Here is a 25,056-nt window from a genome sequence, read left to right as displayed (position 1 = left end):
TGAAAGACTTGTACACTTTAAACTATAAAACACTGATGAGAGAAATTAGAGACATAAATTAATGGAAGAATACCCCATGTTTATGGATTAGAAAAATTAATGCCATCAAAATGTCCATATGATCCAAAATAATCTACAGATTCAATTTAATCTCTATCAAAATTCCAATGGCATTTTTTTTACAGAAATAGCAAAATTCATTTGGAACCAAAGAAGACCCCAAATAACCAAAGCAATTTTGAGTAAGAAGGATAATGCTGGAGGTGTCCTATTCCTTGATTACAGACTATATTATACAGCTCCAGTAATCAAACAGTATGGTATTGACATAATAACAGACATATAGGTCAGTGGAACTGAATAGGGAGCCCAGAAATAAACCCATGCATATATGATCAATTGGTCTTCGACAAGGGTGCCAAGAATGCACAATAGGGAAAAAAACAGTCTCTTCAATAGGTAATGGGAAAATTAGACTTCCACATGCAAAAGAAAGATATTGTGCCTTTATTTCACACCACATATAAAAGTCAACTCAAAATGGATTAAAGACTCAAATATAAAAGCTAAAACAATAAAACGTTTAGAAGAAAACATAGGGAAAAGCTTCTAGACATTGGACTTGGTATGATTTCTTGGATATGACAACAAAAGCACAGGCATTTAAAAAAATACATAAGTGGGATTCCACAAAATTAAAAAGCTTCTTCACAACAAAGGAAACAATCAACAAAATGAAAAAGCAACTTATGGAACAGGAGAAAATATTTGCAAACCATCTATCTGGTAAGGGGTCAATATCCAAAAAATATAAGGAACTCCTACAACTCAGTAACAACAAACAAACAAACAAACAAAAAAACCAAATAGGTAAAGGACTTGAATACACATTTCACCAAAGGAGACATACAAATGGCCAATAGGTAAATGAAAATGTGCTCAACATCACTCATCATCAGGGAAATGCAAATCAAAACCGTAATAAGATATCTCCTTACACCTGTCAGAATGGCTAGAATCAAAAAGACAAGAAACAAGGAGCACCTGGTGGCTCAGTCAGTTAAGCATCTCTCAGTTTTGGCTCAGGTCATGATCCCATGGTTCATTGGCCTGGACCCTGTAGGGCTCTGAGCTGACAGTGTGGAGCCTGCCTAGGATTCTCTCTCTCCCTCTCTGCCCATCTCTCTCTCTCTCTTTATCTCTCAAAAAAAAAAAAAAAAAAAAAAGACAAGAAACAAGTGTTGGTGAGGATGTGGAGAAAAAGGAAGTCCCATACACTTGTGATGGGAATGTAAATTGGTGCAGCCACTGTGGAAAACAATATAGAGTTTCCTTAAAAAAATTTAAAATAGAATTACGATATGATTGAGTAATTCCACTACTAGATATTTATCCAAAGAATATGAAAACACTAATTCTAAAAGATATATGCACTTGTATGTTTATTGCAGCATTATTTACAATAGCAAAGATATGGAAGCAACCAAGTTGCCTATCAATAGATGAATGGACAAAGAAGATGTGGTCTATATGCACAATAGAATATTACTCAGCCATAAAAAAGAATGAGATCTTGTCATTTGCAACAACATGATTGGACTTAGAGTACATAATGCTAAGTGAAATAAGTAAAAAAGAGAAAGACAAATACCATATGATTTTACCCACATGTGGAATTTAATAAACAGAACAAATAAAAAAACAGAGAAAAGAGACAAACAAAAAAACCAGACTCTTTTTAATGTTTATTTATTTATTTTGAGAGAGAGAGAGTGAGCAGGGGAAGGGAAGAGAGAGGAGAGGGAGAATCCCAAGCACACTCAACGCCATCAGTGCAAAGTCTATCGTGGGACTTGATCCCACAAACCGTGAGATCATGGCCTGAGCTGAAATCAAGTGTTGGACGCTTAACTGACTGAGCCACCCAGGTGCTCCCCCAAAACCAGACTTTTAAATACAGAGAACAAACTGATGGTTGCCCGAGGGGAAATGGGGGGTGGTGGTGGTGGTGGTGGGTGAAATAGATAAAGAGGATTAAGAGTACACTTATCATGATGAGCACTGAGTAATGTATACAGTTGCTGAATCATCGTGGGGGGTGAGAAAAAACAGAATTGTTGAATCATTATGTTGTGCAAAGTAATATAACACTGTATGCTAATTATACTTCAGTTAAAAAAAAAAGGAAGAAAACGTGACATATATCCTATCACACACTCACAGTGGAATATTAGTGGCCATAAAAAGGAAGGAAATGCTGTCATTTGCAACACGAATAAACCTGGAGGACATTATGCTAAGTGAAATAAGCCAGATACAGAAGGACAAATACTGCATGATCCCACTTTTATGAGAAATCTAAAATAGTCAAATTCAAAGGAGTAGAATAATCATTACCATAATGCTTGGGAGAGGTGGCGGCCAAAGCGTACAAAGTTTCAGTTATGTAAGATGAGTAAATTCTGGAGATCTGCCATACAACATAGAGCCCATAATGAACTATACTGTATTGTATACTTAAAAATTAGCTAAGAAGGTAGATTTTTTTTTTTTTTTTGCCAAGGGCTCTTAGCAAAAAAGAAAAAATTTTAATTTAGTAAATAAAGAGAAAGGAAGGAATCTTTTGGATGGCGTTGATTTCAGTGATGGTCTCATGGGTGTAGACTTATCTCCAAACTAATGGTATTGTATACATTAAATATGTACAGCTTTCTGTATGTCAATCATGCCTTGAAAGAGTGGCTTTAAAAAGAATTATAAGAGGGGCTCCTGGGTGGCTCAGTTAGTTAAACGTCAGACTCTTGGTTTTGGTTCAGGTCATGATCTCTCTGTTTGGGAGTTCGAGCCCCGCTGTCAGCACAGAGCCTGTTTGGGATTCTCTCTCTCCCTCTCTCTCTCTGCCCTTCTCCCACTCATACTCCCTCATTCTGTCTCCTTCTCTCTCTCAAAATAAATAAGTAAACTTAAAAAATTGTTTTTAATAAAAAGAATTATAAGTATACTATGAACAATTATACTCCAACAAATCAGATAATATAGATGAATTGGACCCATTCATAGAAACACACAAATTATCAAAACTGCCCCAAAGAAAAATCTGAAATAGACCTATCAGAGATTGAATCACTAATCAAAAACCTCCCAATATGAAAAGTTCAGGATCAGGTGGCTTTACTGGTGAATTATACTAGACATTTAAAAAATTAACACCAATCTTTTCCAAACTCTTCCAGAACACAGAAGAGGAGAGAATACTTCCTAACTCATTCTATGAGGCCAATATTACCCTCATGCTAAAACCAGGCAAGGATGCCACAAGGAAAGAAAACTGCAGATCGATATCCCTTATGAATATAGATGCGAAAATCCTCAACAATATACGACTAAAGCAGATCCAAAAGCATATTAAAAAGACTGTACACAATGACCAAGTGAGATTTATCCCTGGGATTTAAGGCAGTTCAACATACAAAAGCCATTCAATGTAATAGAACAAAGGGGAAAAAATCCTACGAACATCTCCATTGATGCAGTGAAAGCTTTTGGCAAAATCCAACATCCTTTCATGATGAAAACATTCAGAGAACAAGGAATGGAAGATCCTGAACATGATAAAGGGCAATTAGGAAAACGCCCCTGCTAACATCATACTCAATGGTAAAAAGACACAGCTTTCTCCCTAAGATTAGAAATAAGACAAGGATGCCCACTTTCACCAATGTTCTTCAACACTGTACTGGAAGTTCTAACCAGAGAAATTAGGCAAGGGAAATAAAGCATCCAAACTGGAAAATAAAGAATAAAGCTATCTCTGTTCACAGGTGACATAATTGCACAAATAATACATCCCAAAGAATTTTTTTTAAAACTACTAGAAGTAAGAAATGAATTCAGCAAAGTGGCAGATACAATACCAACACACAAAAATCAGTTGTGTTACTATACACCAGTAATGAACAATCTGAAAATGAAATTAAGAAAACAATTCCATAATTTACAATAGTATCACAAAGAATAGCGTGTCTAGGAATAAATCTACTCAGGGAAGTGAAAGACTCACATATGGAAACTATAAAACATTGCTGAAAGAAATTATAGAAGATCTAAGTAAATAGAAAAACATCCTGTGTTCATGGGTTGGAAGACTTAATAATTTTAAGATGGCAATAATCCCCAAAGTGGGCTACAAATCCAGTACAATTCCTATCAAAACCCCAATGGTCTTATCTAAAGAAATAAAAAAGCAAATCTTCAAATTCATATGGAATTGAATAGTCAAAACAATTTTGAAAAAAAAAAAGGACAAAATTAGAGTACTCACATTTCACAATTTCAAAACTTACTATGAAATTACAGTAATCAAATCAGTGTGGTACAGGCATACAGATAGATGTAGTGCTGAGACGACTATCCATATGCAAAAAATGAAGTTGGACTCCTCCCACTGTACATAAAAATTAACTCACAATGGATCAAGGACCTAAATATAAGAGCTAATACCATAAAACTCTTAGAAGAAGGCAAGGGGTAAAAGTCTTCATGACCTTGGATTTGGCAATGAATTTTTAGGTTACACCAAAAGCATAAGCAACAAAAGGGAATATAGATAAATTATTTCACCGAAATAAAAAACGTGAGTGCATCAAAGGACATTATCAAGAAAGCAAAAAGACAACCTACAGAATAGGAGAGAATATTTACAAATCATACATCTGATAACGGTCTGGTATCCAACCATCAGCTAAGTGAAAGAAGCCAGACACACAGGATCACATACTGCATGATTCCATTTATACCAATATCTAGAATAGGAAAATTAATAGAGATAGAAAGTAGATTGATTGGTGATTTGCCATAGGCTGAAGGAAGGAAGAATGGGGAGTAACTGCTTAATGGGTCCAGGGTTTTATTTGAGATGATGAAAATGTTTCAGAACTATAAAGAGGTGTTGATTGTACAACAGTGTGAATTTATTAAATGCCACTGAATTGCCAATTTTAAAATGGTTGGTTTTATGTTATATTAGTTTTTCCTCTTAAAAAAAAGTATAGACCAAAAAAACAGGAGAAAACGTTCACAAACTTGGGGCAGGCAAAGATTTCTTGGACAGATCATAAAGGTACTAACCATATACCAGAGGGAAGGGGGGCAGGGGAATGGGCAAAATGGGTGAAGAAGAGTGCGTGATACAGGCTTCCAGTCATGGAATGAATAAGTCACGAGGATAAAAGGCACAGCATAGGGAGTACAGGCAATGGTACTGTGATAGCATGTCTGGTGACAGATGGCAGCTACACCTGTGGTGAGCACAGCAGAACATACAGAGAAGTTGAGTCATTATGCTGTACACCTGAAATTAATGTCACATTGTGTGTCAACTATACTAAAAAAAAAATGTAAGGCATTAACCATAAAAAAACAAAATTACAGTCTTTGCTCATTAACTGAGTAAGATAAGTAAAAGCAAAGCTACAGAACAGGGAAAAGGTTCATAATACATTTATCCAATAAACTCATCCTGCACATATAAAGAATTCCTACAAAACAGTATTAAAAAAATAAATAGCCCAATAAAAATGAGCACAAAATTTGAAGTACTTCAAAAAAGAAGATACAGAATAGCCAAAAAGAAGGTGAGAAACTGCTCAGTATAATTTACCACCAGAGAAATACAAATTAAAACCATAATAAGGGGGCATCTGGGTGGCTCAGTTGAGTATCTGACTTCCGCTAAGGTCATGATCTCGTGGTTGGTGAGTTCCAGCCCCATATTGGGTTTGCTGCTGTCATCCCCGAGCCCGCTTCCGATCCTCCGTTCCCCTCTCTGCCCTTCCCCAGCTCACAGGCACACGCACATGCGCGCTCTCTCTTAAAAATGAACATTAAACACACACACACACACAGTAAGATGCCACTAGACACGCACTACAGTTAAAAGGACTGGCAAGTGGCAAAGAGTATCTGGGATATATTGGTGTAAAATGGCACAATCAAGGGGTGCCTGGGTGGCTCATTCGGTTAAGTGTCTGACCTCGGCTCAGGTCACGATCTCGTGGTCCATGAGTTCGAGATTCACGTCAGGCTCTGTGCTGACAGCTCAGAGCCTGGAGCCTACTTCAGATTCTGTGTCTCCCTCTCTCTCTGACCCGACCCCACTCACACTCTGTCTCTCTCTGTCTCTCAAAAATGAATACATGTTGAAAAAACAGTTTTTAATGGCATAATCACTTGAGAAAACCATTTGGAAATTTCTGATAAAGATTAAAAATCCCTGACTCTATGACTCAGCCATTCTACTCTTAGGCATTTACTAGAGAAAGTTGAAAACCTATGTCTACAAAAAGGCTTGCTCAAAAGTGTTCATAGTAGATGTATCTATAATAGCTTTAAAAATTGGAAACAATCCAATATACATCTACAGGAGAATGGAGAGCGGAATTCCAGTGAGAGCGGAATATTCCAGGAATATTACTCGGCAATAAAAAAGAAACAAAGATTTGATTCTCACAGCAACATGGATGAATCACATAAACAGATTTAGAGAAAAAAGCCAGACACAAAAGGGTACATACGGTATGACTCTATTTATATAAAGTTCTAGGCAAAGCTAGTTAATGGCGATCAGAATCAAACAGTGGTCATCTCTGGGAGGACGTGGTAGTTACTGGAAAAGGGGCAAGGGGGATCTTTGAGGAGGAAAGAGAAAGTTATATATCTAGATTTGGGTGATGTTTACATCAGGGTACACGTTTGTCAAAATTTACAGAATTGTACCCCTAAAATCTGTGCATCTTATAGTATGCAGAATACTGCTCAATATTTGTTTTAAAATCAGACAAGCCTCAAATCTCCCTACAGCAACCACTCAAGGCTAGAAGACAACAGAGAAATGCCCACCAAGTTTTGAGGGGAAGAGTCTGGACCGTGAGGAGGCGGTCGAAGGTACAGGCCTCCAGCGACAAAACAAGTGAGTGCTAGGGATGTCCCCTCCCGCGTAGTGACTGAAGCTATGCTGCTGCAAGCTTATACAGGGAAGTCAACAGAGTGGATCCCAAGAGTTCTTGTCACAAGGAAAAAAGGTTTTTTCCTTGTTTTGCTTTCTCTTTTCATTTTATCTCCAAGAGATAACAGATGCTAACTAAATTTTTTGTGGTGATCATTGCACAATATGTGTAAGTCAGCCCACTCTGCTGTGCACCTGAGATACACAGCGATATGGGTCGACTGTATCAATAAAACCGGGGAAAAAAGAGATATTTTTTAAAGGTTTTGTTTTTTTTTTTAATGTTTACTTTTATTTTTCGAGAGAGAGACAGAGTATGAGCGGGGAGGGGCAGAGAGAGGGGGAGACACCGAATCCAAGAAGGCTCCAGTCTCCTAGCTGTCAGTACAGAGTCCTACACGGGCTCAAACTCACCAATCGCGGGATCATGACCTGAGCCGAAGTCGGACACTCAACCGACTGAGCCACCCAGACGCCCCTAAAAAGTTTTGTGTGTGTGTGTGTGTGTGTGTGTGTGTGTGTGTGTGTGTGTGTGTTTTAATTAAAAAAAAGGGAGCCTGTTGGGTGGAAAACTGGTGGCCGAGAACACGGAGGGCAAGGAGAGACGGAAGGAAGGGCCAGGGCGCTCCAGACTGGTAGGTGGCGGGTTTAAGAAGCAAGCCGACTTACAGGCTGGTCCAGGCTTGTCTTTGACCCTGCAGGATCTGAGGCCTTAGCCCCGTTCAGAAGTTCTCAGCGCCACATTGCTCTCTCCAGGCCTCCTGCTTGAAAATGGCTCCCGCAGTCGGATGGCGGCTGCGCGCATTCCAGGGACAGAGGAGGGGCGAGGAGCCCCTGAGGCCCGGATCCAGCTTGTGGCTCCGCAGCCAGCGGCCACGTGCCCCAGGCCGCTTCCTCCCACAGCGCGTAAGCGGTATCCTGGGTGGGATCCTGGAACAGAAAAAGGGTATTAGGGGGAAACTAGGAAATCTGAATCAGCTATGAATTTTTAGTTAATAAGAAGGTACCACTGTTTCCCCATTAATTGTAACAAATGTACTATTTGTTACTAATTTACTAATGTAAACTAATAATAGAGGAATCTGGGTGTGGGGCCTGTGGGAACTCTCTGTATCGTCTCTCACAATTTTTTTATAAAGCAAACACTTTTAAAATTTAAACTATATAAAAATGAAATAATATGAAGTTGTAACTTTTTAAAAAAAGAGCACGGACCCCCAAATACTAAAACCAGTTCATTTTTATTCAAGTACAAAGTCAAGAGGAAAATATCTCCATCACTAATCTGGGTGATAGTTTAAAGGTGTGTTCACTTTGTGAAAAAAATGCATTGAGATCTACCTCTATGAATTGTATACATTTTTCAATAAAACTTTTATTTCATGTCTGTATAATGGGTATATAAATAAAGTGCACCTAACATGACTACTGGATTAAATGAAACAAGCTAAGTACAATATGAACTCTTATACACTTATATACACACACAGTCCAGAGCACAGTAAATGCTCAATAAATGTTGTATATTATTTTAATTAAAAGGATAAAAGTTCCCCTGGATTTACATTTAAAAATTCTGAAGGGAGTGAAAGGAAAAAAATAGGCATATATTTGAAAAAAATATGGGCCAGAGATTGATATAGCTAACGCTTAGTGGAGGCAGTCTACTTTTTTATATGTAAATAAAATTGTCATAGCAAAAAGGGGAAGTAATCATTAGAGACAAAGGGATGTTTTAATTAAGATGAGTTACATTAAAGGGGTGCCTGGATAGCTCAGTTGGTTAAGTGTCTGACTTCGGCTCAGGTCATGATCTCACAGTTTGTGGGTTTGAGCCCCAAGTCAGGCTCTCTGCTGTCAGCACAGAGCCTACTTTGGATCCTCTGTCCTTCCCCCTCTCTCTCTGTCCCTCCTCTGCTCGTGCTCTCTCCCTCTCTCAAAAATAAATAAAACATTAAAAAAATATGTGTGAGTTACATTAAAATTTGGTAAAATAAGCTAATAAGACGAAATCTTCGTAATAACATTCATGGAAAATGGGGGGAAAGGACATTGTCAAATATAAAAGAAGTCAGAGGGGCGCCTGGGTGGCGCAGTCGGTTAAGCGTCCGACTTCAGCCAGGTCACGATCTCGCGGTCCGTGAGTTCGAGCCCCGCGTCGGGCTCTGGGCTGATGGCTCGGAGCCTGGAGCCTGTTTCCGATTCTGTGTCTCCCTCTCTCTCTGCCCCTCCCCCGTTCATGCTCTGTCTCTCTCTGTCCCAAAAATAAATAAAAAACGTTGAAAAAAAAAATTTAAAAAAAAATAAATAAAAGAAGTCAGAATATGGGGGCCACAAGGCTTCCATGAAAAAGAAAAACTACTTAATAAAATTACAACAATTAAAAGTGACATCAAGGGGCACCTGGGTGGCTCAGTCGGTTGGGTGTCCGACTTTGGCTCAGGTCCTGATCTTGTGGTGGGTGGGTTCGAGCCCCAGTCAGGCTCTGTGCTGAGCCTGGGGCCTGCTTCAGATTCTGTGCCTCCCTCTCTCTCTGCCCCTCCCCCTCTTGTACTCTGTCTCTCTCTCAAAAATAAACATTTTAAAAAACTTAAAAAAAAAAAGTGACATCAAAAGTTGGAACTCAAGGGGGCACCTGGGTGGCCCAGTTGGTTAAGCATCTGACTCTTGATTTCTGCTCAGGTCATGGTCTCACAGTTGTGAGACAGAGCCCTGTGTGGGGCTCCTTAAAGGCAGCTCAGAGCCCACTTGGGATCCTCTCTCTCTCCCTCTCACCCTCTCTTTCTCTGTCCCTCCCCTGCTTGTGCTCTCTCTCTCTCTCAAAATAAATAAACTTAAAAAAAAAAAGTTTGAACTCAGGAATGAGGAAGCAGAAGAGGAAGGCAGCAACCTGTGGATGCCTTGGATAAACAATGAATATGAAATAACTAAGTAAATTACTGTTACCAAACAATTTAGACGAGATAAAACTGGACAGTGTAAAACTACTAGCTAATGCTAATGTTCTCAATTTCTCAACAAGGGATCAGTCAATATGGCCTATAAGGAAAATGTGGTTAATAAAAACATAATGATGCTGAAAAGACCGCCAGAGTGAGTTTCAGATGTTGTGACCAAGAGGCTGTCCCAGCACCCAGTTTATTTTGCCCAGAGAAAGGACTCATTACAGGGAGCTCAGTATCCCAGGGCTTCCATGCCGCCATACCTGAGGGATGAGAACCAACGTGAATGCAGAGATGGGAGGGTCAGGTGTGGCATGGCTGAAATACAAACACCACGTGAGCCACCTGGAACCTGTGGGCGTCTGCCTCAGTGCGACAGTGCACAGTGACAACTTAGACAACAATTCCTGGGACAGGTGCACTGTACGTGGTGGAGGGCCCACTGTCCTTTCCTTCATGGGGTGAGGTTGGCCACAGGTCAGACTCACCTCAGATTCCCTGAGACTAGCCAAATGTATACCTCTAAAGGTCACTCTCTCTTTTCTTCAACCTACTGTGATTTTTCAGGGGGAACATATCTTGTGTGGTGAAGAAATGTCTGTGAAGTTCAAGAATTTCTTCAGTTTTACTTTCAGATTCATTTTCTTCAATTAGAATCAAGTAAAATTAAATCTTCACTAAGAAAATAGACATATGGCATGATCCCATTTTTATGAAAGTATTTCTATCCCTCCTTCTATCTGTAAAAAATGCATGGAAATATGTCTAGGATGCTGCACCAGAAATGTTAATGATGGTTATATTTGAATCATGCAACTGGAACTAATACTTTTTTTTTTTTTAACTTTTCCACAATGCTTAAACTGTTTATAGGGAGCGTATATTGTTTCCACAGAAAGAATAAAGTGATTTTTCTTTAAAAAACAAACAAACAAACAAATAAACAAACCTGCCTTCTTGATGAGAGCCCTTGGGGTTTAAAGCTTCCATGTTTTACTTTCTCCCTCCTCTGGCTGCCCGCCACCCCCCTTCCCCCCACCACTGTCTTCCTCCCAGTTTCCTCCATTTCTCTCCTCCCTCCCTTTGCACCCTGCAGCTTTTCACCTCCCTTTAGCCCTCCACCTCCTTCCCCTGTTTTTCCCAGATCTAGCCCCTCCCCCCCGGCTGAGGACACCCCATCTTTAGTGCTCAATGGCCTGTTGGCCCATGGGTGGGGAGGCCAGGCTCCTTTCCTTTCCTGCAGGAAGTTGGGGTGGGGACATTTTCAGAGGGTTTTGAGATCCTCAGTGACCCCTCCTTTCCCCTCTACCTCTCCTAACCCCGGAACCCAAGGGAGGAGGCAAGAGCAGCCAGGGTGGGGTGGGGATAATGGAGAAAGAACTCTGTATGAATGTAGCCATGGGGCAAGTCTCCCCACAGGACCCAGGGGATGTGGAACAGCTTGAATCATTTCCCCAGCTCTGTGTCATCCCCTCAGCTCTATTTATTTTTTTTTTTTTGTCCCCAACACCTTTGCTCAATACATCACCAACTTCTTGGATTTCAATATTCTTTCTATCTCAAGGGCCTCCTCTGGAAAGGGCTCACTCTCCCTGATCCTATGACAGGACTGGGGGAGCTGTGAAAAGAGTGGCCTTGACCATGCCACAGGGACTCCTGGTTGAGAGAGAGAGAGAGAGTCAGGCCCACCCAGACAGGCTGCTGTAGCTTGCCCAGGACCAGTGCAAGGGACAAGTGAAAGGGTGGCAGAAGGGCAGGGTGGAGCTGTGGGCAAAGCCACAGGGCAGCTGCCCAAGCAAAGCAGACTGCTGGTTACACTGAAGGACAGTCAATTCCCTATGGCTGGAGAGAACCCCAAATGTTTGGCATCTCAGCTGTCAGGCCCCAGAAAGGGCAGGGCTCTCCTTGGGGGACTCCAAGTCTCACATAAGCAGGGCCAGCCCATCAGGGACCCCTGGGCCCCCACCTGGTTCTGGCACCAGGGCTTTGTGGGACATGGATGTGGTACTAAGCAGGGACAGGGGAGACATAAGCCTAGGACGGTCAGGACCAGGGGGAGGACGGGGGCAGGGGCAGCTGGAAGGGCCTGGTCCGAGCAACATGTGAGAGTTGAGGAGTGAAATCCAGCAGATTCTCTGCCCACAACAGTGTGGGCGTGAAGAAGGCAAGGCAGAGGTGGTGGTGGAAGGAAAGGGGTGTGGTGGGCAGATGTGAGGACTGGCCCTCAGGAACTCTTCATCCACCTTCTGCCCCCAGGTGATGGGTGACAGGGACAGAAGGTGATTCTTCACTGAATATTCCTTGTACCTCCTTAGTTATGAGCCATTTTAATAACTACTTTTAACAAACTATTATTATTATTATATTAAAAAATTTTTTTACGTTTATTTATTTTTGAGACAGAGAGAGACAGGGCATGAATGGGGGAGAGTCAGAGAGAGAGAGGGAGACACAGAATCTGAAGCAGGCTCCAGGCTCTGAGCTGTCAGCACAGAGCCTGACGCGGGGCTCGAACTCACGAACCGCAAGATCATGACCTGAGCCGAAGTCGGACGCTTAACCGACTGAGCCACCCAGGCACCCCTATTATTACATTTTAAAGTAAATAGCTGAAGCCATGGAAAGGAGGGTTGCTCCCCCCGGTACAAAACATCAGAGCACATCTTGGCCTGTCCAGAAGCTGGGAAGGTGGGCAAATGCTTCCTGGGTCCAGTTTTGCAGGAAGATCCAGAAAAGGCCACACTGGAAGCACAGATCAGCACCACAGGTCCCATGGGATACAGTGCCCCGGTGCTCAGCCACTGGGGGCTGCACCCAGGCCTGGGTCATTCAAGACCAGGGATCCTGAAAAGAGACACCCCAGTAGTCTTGCCAAAATTAGCAAATGAAAATACAGGAGGCCCAGTTAAATTTGAATGCCAGATAAATAACAAAATGTTTAGTATAATTATGTCTCAAATATAGCATGGGGCATACTTATACTAAAAATTTATTCATTGTTTATATGCCGTTCAAATGTAACTAGGCATTTGTATGTTATGTGGCACTCCTACACTTCAGATATTGGCTGGAGAGGAAGAGCCACTCCTGCAATTGTTGTTTTGTTTTGTTTTCTGTTTATATTTTTAAAATTGTTAACCCAAATTTCCACAGCCTTGCTAGCCTGTAACTGCAAATGAATTAACTTAAAAACAACCAATGTCCCTGGCCTGCCCATCTCCCAACACAAGACCTTGTCCCTCTGAGACTCCGCAGTGCCGGGGCACCCCAGAAGGTGCCAGGTTCTGCTCCTGTTTGAGTTCTGTGCCCACTGCCCCCCTATGCCACAGGAGGGCAGCGGTTGCCTGGCTGAGCGCTGTGCCTGAAACCCTGCCTCTGCGCCCTCTGCTGGTGAGCCCCAGATGGCAAGTGCGGGGGTGGGAGGATGCCCTAGGGCCCCGGGCCCCGGGCCCCACGACCCAGGCAGTTGGGGGAGAGCTCCTCCGAGACTGGAGGAGGCCCCTTCTTCCACCTCTCACAGTCTGACAGCAGATGACCTCTCTAACTGCCCAGGCTCTGTCCTTCCTGCTTCATCTCCTCCCTCCACACCAGCTCTTTCTGGCTCTGTACACGGTACCCGAACAGGCAATGTTCAGCTGTGTCTCCTCTTGGTTCCCTCCACACCAAGGCTCAGCCTGGCTTTGTGCTAACCAGTAGCTCTTCGGAGTGCCAGGCAGGCCAGCTGTGGAAAAGCCCACAGTTACGGGTCACAGTCGGCCGCCCCTCTTGCCCTACCGCCCACTCCATCCGGGTCCTCCCTTGCGCTGTCAGAGGAGCCTGAGTCCCTTGAAGACCCCTGCTCTCATCCCAGTAGTTTCTTGGCTGCTCTGCGGGGGATCCTTTTCAGAGAGGATGGCTTTTTCATCTTCTGTCTCCCCAACCAAGCAGGACTGGGTCTGTCTTGCTGGCTGCCAGATCCTAGCATCCGGCACAGAGCAGGCACAGATCAGAGTCAACAAATACTATGGAAAGGAAGGTTGGGTGGCAGTGGAGGGCATGAGGGGTCTCCCTAGGTCAAAGGCAACGAGTGATTTTTTTTTTTTAAATAAAGACACTTTATTTACAGGTAATACAAAATAAACCACAGGACAAACTACTATGCACGGGGAGGGATGGCCCCCACAATAACCCCCCTCCCCATCCCAGAATAACTTATGTAAAAAATTAAAAAGGCCCTAGAAGGAGGGAAGGGTGGGGCTGGAAGCACCTTTGCTGATTGGGGATTGGGGCCGGTGGTCCTCGGCCATCCTGTTCCAGGGCAGAGTAGACCCTGGCTTGCTCCCTTCTGAGTCCTGCCTGGGCCTAGCAAGGAGGGGACACGCTGCGAGGACAGTTGGTGGCTGCTGCAGAGGCTCCCAGGCCAAGGACCCTGACTTCTGACTCTGAAGGGTTGGAATAAGTAGGTAGGTAAGTGGCTGCAGGGGCGGGCATGGAGTTGGGGTTATTGCAATGCTCCAGCTGACTTCCTCCTGGCCCTGGATGTGGGGGTACACCGGATTCCAGGGAGCAGCTGTGTGGGGGCAGGAATGTGGGGTCTTCAAAGCGACGATGTTGTTGAATCTACCACCTCACGGCCGTTGCAAACGGTGGGGACAAACTGGGAGCCAGACCCTAGGAAAGGAAGTCAGAGATTGGGGCCAACCCTGAGGTCCTTTACAGAGGCAGGCAGCAGGGCAAACAGGAGTGTGGAGGGAAGTTTCCCGCCTTCACCCCTCCCTCTCCTATCCAGCCTCATCTAAGGAGCTCTCCACCTCCAGCCAAGGAATCCCAGCAACCCAAGGAGTGGTCCCCATGTTGAGGAGCTGAGGCAGAGAGCAGGCTGCTTAGGGTGAATGCTGACCTTGGCCGAGGCTGGAGCTGGCCCTGGTGGCGGCGCTGCTGAAGCGGCTGGTGGGTGCACGATGGCTAACCACGTTCTTCTGTGGCTGGAAAAGGATGATGTGCAGCTTGGGCGCAAAGAGACAGCCGAGCACCACAGAGCCGCTGAGGCTGACCGACACGCACATGGTGGTGGTCTGCACCTGGGATGGGTGAAGTCAAGGATGAGTCTGGCCCCATGACCCCTGTCAGGCTGCAGGGTTAGGGAGTAGGGGAGATGGTAAGCATCCAACACTGGGTCTTGGTCCATTTGCCAAGCCCCAAAGGATTTCTAGGAAGGTGGGCACAGTCCCAGCGTCAGCCCGTGAACCACCTTCCCAGGGAGATCAAAGTTCCAGCTGAGGGGGGTGAACATGCAGGGTTGCAGGAATGTATGTGTGCATCGGAGTGTGTCTGCCAGTGTGTGTATAAGTGTGTATCTGCATGCATATGTGTGCAGGTATGTGTGTGTGCATGAGTGTGTGTGTGTGCATGTGTGCATGTGTGGATACTGCGTGTGTGTGTGTCCAGGTTAGTCCTTAGCCAACTATGATTGGCATGCAAATGCAAATCATATGCAAATGCAGGCTGAGTCAGAGCAGATTCCCTCCCCAGCCCTGGCCTCCACCAACCAGGCAGGTGGCCCAGCAGGTGCAACAACAGCCAAACCCAGCCGCCCTGGCCCCCAGCACTGCCCACCATACCTCTGTCCTGGGGGAAAGGGCCTTTGCAGGGGCTCTTGTCTCGATTTTCCTGCTCCTTTAATTGTTAAGATTGTCAGTTCAGACCCTGCTCTACACTCCCAAGCTGAGTGACCTTAGGCAAGGGATTGAACCTCCCTGAGTCTCCGTTTCTTCGTCTGTAAAATGGGGAGAGCCAGGGAGTTTACTCCAGAGTCGTGAGGATTCATCAAGATGATCCTCTTACTGTCTAGAGGACAGCTCATCTGTCACCTCTGCAGAGAGGCATTCCCTGACCACCCCCATTTAAAGCAGCCATGGCCCCCTAGAAGGTGAGGAGACCTATGAGACACTCAGTGCCAGTTGGAACTTTGCTTGGAAGCCACCAACTGGGGTACAGTTTCCACCTGCTTAAAACTCCCTTAACCCTATCCCCTAGATCTCCTACTGCTCTGTGTTTTAGCTTCTCTGCCTTTCTTGCTTTCATCTCTCAACCCCAGAGCTGCACAACTCCAGGGGCACTGTGCTACACTGCAAGGCTCCAAGAGGCATCAGAGCATGGTACCCTCTGAGACCATGTGGCCTGATAGCCCACCATTCCCATTCCCACTTTCCACCCTCACCTCTGCCTATCTTGCACCATTTGTGCCTCCCCTCCTCAACAAGGGAGGTCAATGCACGCCCTCTGCTCCAATCGGCCTCTGTATTGACTGCCCTTCCCTACCTTCTCCATCCAACCTATTGAAACCTGCCTGTCTTGCAGAGCCCAGTTCAAGGATTCCTCTTCCAAGAAGCCCTCCATGATTCTCTCTCTCTCTCTCTCTCTCTCTCTCTCTCTCCACACACACACACACACACACACACACACACACACACACACACCCCACATACACACCACACACACACACCTCCCTCTTCTGTGCTCTCACTAGGACCTAAACAAGTCAACAACATTTCCTGACTTAGTTCTTTAGTTGATCCCCTGGTCACCCACCCACTAGCCCAGGAGCTACCCAAGAGCAGAAACCAAGTGTCCCCTTCTGCAGCCTACCCCTCCATGGAGCAGGGCAGAGCATCGGCCCATCTGGACATATTTCAATCCATGCCTCTCCTTGAGCTTAGGGGGTGACATCTGAGTCCTGAAATCTCAGCTCTAACTCCTCCACCTCCTTGTCCATTGTCTTAGTCCCCACTCAACCTTCCCACCTTCCCCTGGGATCCAGTCCCAACTGGGCCACTGCAAGCTGGGTGAGCTTTCAGCCTATTGGAGCCTCAGAGTTATCAGAAGAGTAAATGAGACACCAGGAAACAAGAGGTCCGGGACCCACCCCCAACCCCACTGCCACTCTGGCAGGTGGCTCACCCGGTAGTCACTGGAGGTGACATAGAAGATGGGCAGGAAGGCCAGCCAGATGATGCAGGTGGTGTACATGGTAAAGCCTATGAATTTGGCCTCATTGAAGTTCTCGGGGCACTTGCGGGTCTTGAAGGCATAGAGCGTGCAGAGCGCGATGAGGAGCACGTTGTAGGCCAGTGAGCCCAGCATGCTTGCATCTCGATGGTTGCAGCGCAATGTCACCACCTCCCGCCGCTCCGGGGCTGTCTCCTTGCCGGTGCCCGGTGCCTCCACCACCAGCCAGGCAGCCACAATGAGCAGCTGGCCCGAGATAAGTGCCAGGCAGATGGCCACCTGTGAGGCAGGACTGATGAAGCGTGGCCGCTGGGCTCCCTCCCGGGCCCCACCGAAGATGCGCGCGATGCGGTTGGTCTTGGTGAGCAGAGCTGAGTAGCAGACAGAGAAGGCGGTGCCCAAACCAAGGCGCCGTAGGGTGCACACCACTGTGGATGGCTTGGCAATGAAGATGAAGGTCATGCAGTAGCAGAGGAAGACACCGCCCAGCAGGATGTAGCAGAGCTCTCGGCCTGAGGCCTTAACCACTGGGGTGGCATTGTGCCGCACAAAGACACCCAGCACGAAGAGGGTGGCCAGGGCGCCTAGGCAGGCAATGGTGACTGGTCCCACGGCCCAAGCATCGCCCCAGCGGATGTACTCCTGGGGCAGCTCAAAGCAGCCAGTCAGGCTGGCGTTGGGCCAGTAGCCCAGGCCACAGTCAGCACAAGTGAACTCGTCCAGCCGGTACTCGTAAGGCTGGCAGGGGATGCAGAGCCAGCAGCAGACCTCCCCTGGCTGCACACTCTTCACCTCATTCTGGAGACAGGGCTCACTGCAGCGAGACGTGGGCAGGGGGCCAGCCAAGGGCGAGGCCCATGGGATGAGGCTGGTGTCCAGAGTCAGGCCTTCTGCCCAGTAGCCCACCTTCTGGTAGCGATAGCGCCCACTGCCTGCCCGCAGGTAGGTGAAGATGTTGTAGCGACCGATACCATCACCAAAGCGGTCGAAGCGGACTTCATTGTGTGTGTCAGCTGGGCGGAAGGGGGCTGGAATTGGGGAGGGAAAAGAAGGTTGGATTGGTGGGTAGTCTTGATGTGACCTCCACCCTCACCCTAACATGGAACCCAGACCCCGACCTGAGGCCACTCCTTGTCCTTCTGAGCCCCATCCCAACACTAAAGCTGGACTTAACCCCAGCCATTGTTCTAAATGAGAGGCTACAACAAATCTCAACTCTAAACTCCAAATAAAACCCCAACCTCAAAGCCCAGGCATCTCCACAAACCTAATGTCCACACCAACGCCCAACCATGACTCCCCAAAACCTAGCTTTATGCCTAGTCTCCAGTAACTTCCAACCCAGACCCCAGACCCTAGACCCCAACCTTATCACAACACACACTGCAGCCCTCCCCCCAGACTTAACACGGACATCCTCACACCTAAATTCAGCCTCAGGTCCAGTCTTGGTCCCACTTAATTCTCTTGATGACAAGTCAACTCTCTCCCCTCTAGTCCTAATACTCACATCAGTGCTAGCTGAACCCCAACTTTAGATGTGCTCATCACGCAGCTCACAAGGCACTTCTCTTCCCCATCTCCCCTCACCCGGGAACCTCACATCTCCCAGCCAGGCTCAAGAGGAAGCAGGACCCCTGTCATCCCAGGTCCCAGTGAGAAGTTGGGGTTCATACTAGCAGATGATGTGCATAAGGCTCCATATGGTGAATGATGCAGCCTGGAGTCCCTTGCAGGTTCCATGTAACCCCTGCTCCTTCAAGCCAGCCTCAAAGTCCTCAGAATCCAACTTGAGCCCTCCAATAAATCCTACCTAGCTCAGTGGGCTGAATTGAGCCTTGCTCTGATGGCAACCTCATGCACCCGAGTCCAATCCTAACCCCTCCCCTGATTCTCCCACAACTCTGAATATAAATCTCATTGGAACTATTATTCATCTTAACCCTGGGCCAGTGGGCTTTGGGGGCCCTGGCACCCTCCCACTGCTCCTACAGTGATGCTTCCTGAAGCACAGTGATGATTCTGAGGCGTTCATTTTTCGTAAAGCTGGAACGTTCATTAAAATAAATTTTGGTATGAAGAGACTGTGGCCACCTTGAATGGAAAATCAAGACGAGGAATAGAATTTTCCCAGAAAATAGAGTGCCACCTGATGCTCACTCTCAACCCACCCTTATTCTGACTCCCACTGATGTTTTGCTGCCTGAGAATGGGCTTGAGGGCCCCCAGTCCCTACTCTCCGCATGATAAAGAGGCAGGAGGGAGAGAGAGAGCAAGGTTCAAACAGGAACTAGAGACCCTCAGTGCAGGACTAGGCCAGAAAGTGAAACCTCAGCCCTGGCTTCAGTTGGAGTCCCCTCTGTCTAGCCATCCTTGTCCTGGATCACATCCCAGCCCTCCCCCACCCCCGGGTGACTCCCTCACTTGCTGTAGGCTACGTTTTCTTAGTCAGGTAATGGAACCTGAAGACCCGATCCCTCTTGCCTGCTGAAGGCCAGAAAACTGCTGGACACTAGCCAGCCCCATTACCATCAAACTTGACATTGAGCACGAAGTCCTTGTAGAGGCGGCGCCCGTTGACAGGCCGCATTGCATCACAGAGGTGTGTGGTGTTGGGGCAGAGGGCTCGGTGCATGTTGTGCAGTGCATGGGCCATGGCATACACTGCGTTGACCACAAACATGATCTTGGACTCTTGCTCAAAGGGCACGGAGCGCAGCGAGTGGGCTGCACAATCTCGCCGCCGGAAGCTACAGCCAAACCTCTGCTCCCAGAACTCACGGAACCAGGGGTTCCGGCTGTTGTTCCAAGGGTCCAGGCTCCGGAAGTAGGAGGCAAAGTCGCTGATGGGATAGGAGGCCAGCTCGATAGTGATGGCGCCCTCAGCGGCCCCCTCGCTGCCGGCCACCACGCTCTCCAGGGCGCCCCAGCCATCACTGGCCACCCAGGTGAAGCTGGCATTGAGACGCCGGGTGGCTGCGAGGAGCTCGCGTGCGTCCTCGGAGCGGGTGAACAGGACAGCCACACGGGCACTGGGCTTCTGCAGTAGGGCTCGCACCACACCTTCGAAAGCTGCGCGGCTCATGGCACGGCCCACCTTCTCCGAGGTGGCCACGCAGATGTTGCGGGCACGGGCCTCCAGCTCAAAGGCTTCGATGCCTGTCTCACCATAGTCACCCTCGGACGCCACAGTGGACACATATGTCCAGTTGAAGAAGCGGAGAATCTCGGCCATGGCCTTGGCTTGGAAGAAGTCGGGGGGCACAGTGCGGGCAAAGTAGTCATAGCGGGACTTGTCGCTCAGCTTGGCACTGGTGGAGGCATAGCTGATCTGTGGAATCTGAAATAGCCGCAGGAGGTTGGCCACCTGGGGGACCAGTAGAGAGGGCCAAGATCAGAGATCAGGTCAAACTCGAAAGACAGATGTGTTCCTCACAGCTACTCGACCTTGGGATCAAGTGTCTGTGTAGTCAGCCCTGAGGTCTGCTTCTCCCCAAAGACCCATACCCTGTCTTGATGTGTCTTCTCTCTGGGGGTAGGGAGTGTTCCACTCCTTCCCAAGGGCTGGGAGAGAGAAGACCTAGGGCTGAGGCACCTGGCTCCGGAGCCACACCAGGACCCCTCTACTGTCCCCCTTCAGATGCAGAGCAGTAGCAAAAGTAGGGAAGCAAGGGAAGGCCCAAAGCTTGGGCTGGGGAGAGGTTGGTACTTGGCTGCACAGGGCAGGGGGCAGGGCACTAGCTGGGATGCTCAGGGTTCTTGGGCTCTCTACCTATTTGGGCCAGGTAACCTTTCCCCAGAGTCCATCCTGATGGAATGATGGAGAAAGAAGGAAAAGGCTTCCTCAGGAAAGGAGACCCAGATCTTGGCTGCCATCAGATGGCTGAACTTGAAATAAACAAGGCTTCCTGCTTACCGCTGACCACCTGGCAGGCCATCTCCTACCCTTGGGTCCCTAGGACCTGCCCGCTAGAGTGGGAGACAGACAAGGACATGGTGGGATGGGTAGGTGAGAGCAGGACAAGGCCCAGGTTCCACACGTGGGAGCTAGGTCCTGCCTTTGCACCTGGGACACAGGCTCTTACTCTGACAGTCTCAATGCCTTCTCCTCTCATACTTTCTGCCTCTGTGTCCCTGGGCAAGTTAGCAAACCTCCCTGAGCCTCAGTTTCTCATTCCTGCCTGATGAGGCTGCTGAGTAGGGAAAAATGAAAATGCATGTGAGGTCACAGTGCCGGGCAAAAGGAAGATGATAGGGGTTTGGGCAGGAGAGATGGGGTTGAAATGAGGAGGAATTATTAACAGGCAGGTTCAGCCTAAGATGAAGGGCTGGGCCTTGTTTTGACTCAGACAAGGAAAAAGCAGACCAATTTTGAAGTGTGGGCCCTGGTACAGGAGGCAGGCAGCTTGGGGTGGGAGGAAAGTAACTGGACTCCTGGAGATGAATGCATGGAGTCCTAAGAACTGTGGAGAGGGTGGATGCTGGGAAAGCACCCTGGAGGCCCCTGAAAGCATCAGCAGGTGGGATGTGGCAGATGTGGGTGCCGGCACAGCCATACCTGTCCAAGTTGCTACTGGCCACCTCCAGCAGCTGGGACTAGCAGAACAGGTAACTCACTTCCTGCAGTAAGAGGATGAGGAGGCCTCCCCCATCCCAGGTCAGAAGCTGCCTCCACAGTTCAGACTCCTGCTTCATTTCTCCTAAGTGTGCCAGGTCAGGGGTCCTGGCCCTGCCTCTGACTGCAGTGCCCTTAGCTGGCCTCGTAAAGGAAGCTGAAGCCCCAGCCAAGGCCCTCTGTGCAAATCCTAATCCTGATCCCAGTTCTGGCCTCATCTTCTGGCAACCTATTCTGGGCACCAGGCAGGTAAGTATCCAGGCAAGAGGTGGGACCCAGTCAGGGAGGGGGAGGGTCCCACATGGGCTAAAGCAGCCACGCATACCCAGGGATATCAGCTGGGCCAGTCTGTGAGAAAGCAGGAGGGAGGGTCTCATTCCCTTACCTTCCCACCCCTGCAAATCCTGTCCCCCCAAAGACCCTAGGGGACCCTCCCCCCACTTCACCCATTCTGCTTCTCTTCCTCCGGGGTCCCCATCCCTGTTTCTCTCCTCTGGGATGCTCCTGGCTTCTATCTTTCACCCCTTTCTAGTCCATGGAGAGGTGATCTGACAGAGCTGGAGGCCCTTGGCTGTGAGCTCTAGGTGAATGTCTCCACTTTGCCAGTGCCTGCCACTCTTCAAGCCTCAGTTTCCTCATCTATAAAATGGGTTAATAACAATAGCAGTTAATATTGATTATGCCTCTGACACAAGCTTTGCATGTATTACCTCATTAAATTTCCACCGCAACCTTAAGAGTGGCAAGTGTTATGAGTCCTGTTCTGTAAGGAGGAAACTGAGGCACAGAAGAGAGAAATAGCATCCAGTGTCACTTAGTATGTCTGGGAGCCAGGATTCACACCTGGGGTTCTGATCCAAGAGGCCTAGCTATTAAGCTTCTTAGGACTCTTTAACATCAGCTGTGTGTGTGTATGTGATGCAAGTGGGATGTTTTCCTTATACAATTTCTAAAAGTCAGCCTGCATCATGTGACAGGGGCACTTTCTTGGTATTCTGTAAAAAGCTACTTAAAGGAAGCTCCTCGCCCCCCTTCTAATACATGGCAGCCTAGAGCCCCTGCTCAAAGGGAATTCTGGGCCCCTGCCTCTGGCCTCCCTCCCCAGTCCCCATTTGGGCAGCCCCACATACCTGAATGGAGACGTCGCTGTAGGAGCCGCCAATGACACCAGTGATGGCAGTGGGAGCATCACCGTGGGTGGCATAAGAGCCGTCGGGGCAGATGTGGCGTGAGCCATCGGCACCACGGCTAAGTGAGGCACGCACGAAGTCGAGTGCCTGCTCCAGGGCATGTGTGTCCTTGGAGCAGCTGTCGAGTATGTGCGCGCCCAGGCGCACACCCGGCAGCAGGCGTGGGTCACGGTTGATGCGGTCCAGTGCAAAAAGCATGGCCTCCAGGCGCTGGATGCCACGATGCTCATTGACAGGCCCACACTCCTCTGCCGGGCCGCCCTTCTGGTGTACCGGGAACAGCCCACCCAGGACCAGGTCCCCCTCCAGGGTCAGCACCTTCTTGGCGGGGCCCTCAGCCACAGTGCCCCATAGCAGAAGCAGTGCCAGGAGCCCAAGCAGTGATCCCATTGTCCCAAAGGGGATGGATGGGTCCAGCAGACCTGGGCCTCCAGGGGATGAGGGTAGAAGCAGCAAAGGCAAAGAAAGGAGAAAACAGGGACCAGGAAAGGACAGGCAGGAAGAGAGATAAGAAGGGGCCCAGCTCCTGCAGAGAAAGAGACAGACAGACAAACAGGGAGAGGTGGAACCCGAGAGTGGCTACCCCTTCTGACTCTGCCGTCCCCAATTCCCTCACCTAGGGACATTCCTAGGGAGCCAGGGAGAGGTGGTATCACTGACTAAGCTGAGAAGCTCCTGAGACACCCATTGACCTGTTTCTCAGCCTTGCCCTCATCTGGGTCTTTAGATGGCCTCTGTGCCCATTCCATACTCAGCAGAGAGGGAGGGAGGCAGAGAGTAGAGGCCCAGACATAAGTTAGGAGAACTCAGCTAACACCAATCCTGCTGTGAATCAAAGAGTGTCCAAGACCTTGCACAAATCTCCCAGGACCCCAAAGTCAACACCTTTGCAGCAGGAGCCAGGTTAGAGTATAAACTTAGGAGTCCAATCTCTATCTTGAATCTTGCATTCCCAGAAATGAGCCATTGTGCCTGAGAAACCACCACAGAAGAGGGAAGGAAAAATCTCCGAAGGGTAGTCTCCAACTCCTAGAGAGCCTGGAACCCAGGGTGAGCACCCAAGGGTCCTAGCCTCTAGTTCTTAAAAAGCCATCCCCAGAGCCCCTGACTGAGGATGTAGTAGAGACTCTAGACCCTGGGAGTTTGACAGCAAGGTGGAGAGGTTGGCCCCAGGGAGGGAAACTGAAGTGGCCACAGGTCTTAAGTCAACAGGAAAAGTCAATGTGAGCATATGTGTGTGTCCAGGGACGGGGTCAGTTCATCTAGTCAAAATCTCAAAATTGCTCAAGGTGAGACTTTTGGGCACCTCAGCTCTGCATAGAATGCCGTTTGAGACTTTATGCCCCTGTGTTTTCTTCAGCTCAGAACCATCTCTAATCTCCTTATCCTCATCCTTTCCCTATCCTGCCCACCCTGGCCCTGGCCCTCAGGGACCCCTCCTTCCCTCTTCCACTCTGCACTTCATTTGTGCCCCAGCTACCCTCCCAGATGCCCACCCCACACAGGCTCTCACAATCACGCAGGCTTGGGAAGGCTAGGAGAAGGAAACTGAGGCTGAATAAGGTTAGCCACTAGTTCAAGGACCCCATGTCCTGGCACAGAGACTGGGGTTCTTCATTTTGCCCCTCAGCTCCCCAGGGTTAATCTCCCACTGGTGCCAGGGCAAGGAGACTGGGATCCTGTGGGTACCGGGAAAGCAGCAGTTCAACCAGGCAACCAGGAGAGAGAGGTAAGCATGAAGACCAACACAGATGAGGAAGGGACCCAGATGGGGGCTGAGGTCCAAACGGGTCAAAACCACAAGCCTCCCACAGGGGCGGCCAGGACCCAAATTCAGACAGGGACAATACCCTGAAGGGAGATAGAATCCCAGAGGCGGGCAGCCAGGGGGCCTGGGCAAGGAGTGATTGAGACCGGTAGGCTGACACAAAGATAGAGGCACAGACAGAAAGACAGACCAAAGGATGTAAGGAGAGGAGGAACGAAGGAGCGTGATGCAGGGCGTGCGTTCTCTGGGGAAGAAAGGCGGGACGCCTGGGGTTGTCTTCCCGCTTCCCAGAGCTCCTGGCGAGCTCTAGCTGGACGCCCCGGCCCGAGCGCCCCAGAACTCGAGGGCCCGCGGGACGCTGGGACATGGGGTCAGGATCTATAAGGTCGGCGGCGGCCGCGGCACCACGGGCTTACCCTACCTGGCGCGCCCGACTCCGGCGCGGAGAGAAACGGAGAGGAGCCGGGGGCGCAGGGTTCCAGCTCTCGCTCACTAGCTCGCTCTCTCGGCAGCTCTGCGCTCTCCGTCCGCCCGCTCGCCCGGCCGCTTTC

At 48.3% G+C, this 25,056-nt stretch overlaps 2 protein-coding genes across 9 annotated transcripts in view; both read right to left on the bottom strand.

The window, feature by feature from the left end:
• The window catches only part of LOC121011263 (IQ domain-containing protein F5-like), a 52,689-nt gene extending 44,816 nt beyond the window's left edge, over positions 1-7,873 (bottom strand). Inside the window, exon 1 of one of the 2 annotated variants that reach the window (XM_040445530.1) lies at positions 7,673-7,873. The gene's annotated coding sequence lies outside the window, so the exon portion shown is untranslated. The remainder of the gene's footprint in view (positions 1-7,672) is intronic. The other variant, XM_040445529.1, reaches the window with a different exon arrangement.
• Positions 7,874-14,015: 6,142 nt separating this feature from the next.
• Positions 14,016-25,053, bottom strand: GRM2 (glutamate metabotropic receptor 2). 7 transcript variants are annotated; one of them, XR_005781557.1, is made up of 6 exons: positions 22,678-25,053; positions 19,462-20,299; positions 16,885-17,960; positions 15,546-15,600; positions 14,825-15,005; positions 14,016-14,595 (listed from the first exon to the last, which is right to left on the bottom strand). XR_005781557.1 is itself a non-coding variant. In XM_040445513.1 (6 exons), the coding sequence occupies exons 2-6, from the start codon at positions 23,125-23,127 to the stop codon at positions 14,522-14,524; spliced, it is 2,619 nt and encodes an 872-aa protein (XP_040301447.1). In that variant the 5' UTR covers positions 23,128-23,263; positions 24,927-25,053; the 3' UTR covers positions 14,016-14,521. The 7 variants fall into 7 exon arrangements, 5 of the variants coding, with proteins under 5 accessions (XP_040301447.1, XP_040301446.1, XP_040301449.1 ...); XM_040445513.1 differs by lacking the exon at positions 15,546-15,600 and having other exon boundaries at positions 22,678-23,263; positions 24,927-25,053; XM_040445512.1 differs by lacking the exon at positions 15,546-15,600.
• Positions 25,054-25,056: the final 3 nt, after the last annotated feature.

Source organism: Herpailurus yagouaroundi, unplaced genomic scaffold (genome assembly GCF_014898765.1).
Source record: "Herpailurus yagouaroundi ecotype Mexico unplaced genomic scaffold, PumYag 193, whole genome shotgun sequence".
In the NCBI taxonomy this organism is placed as follows: Eukaryota; Metazoa; Chordata; class Mammalia; order Carnivora; family Felidae; genus Herpailurus; species Herpailurus yagouaroundi.
The sequence above is the reverse complement of the archived record's forward strand: the minus strand, read 5'-3'. Positions and strand labels throughout refer to the sequence as shown.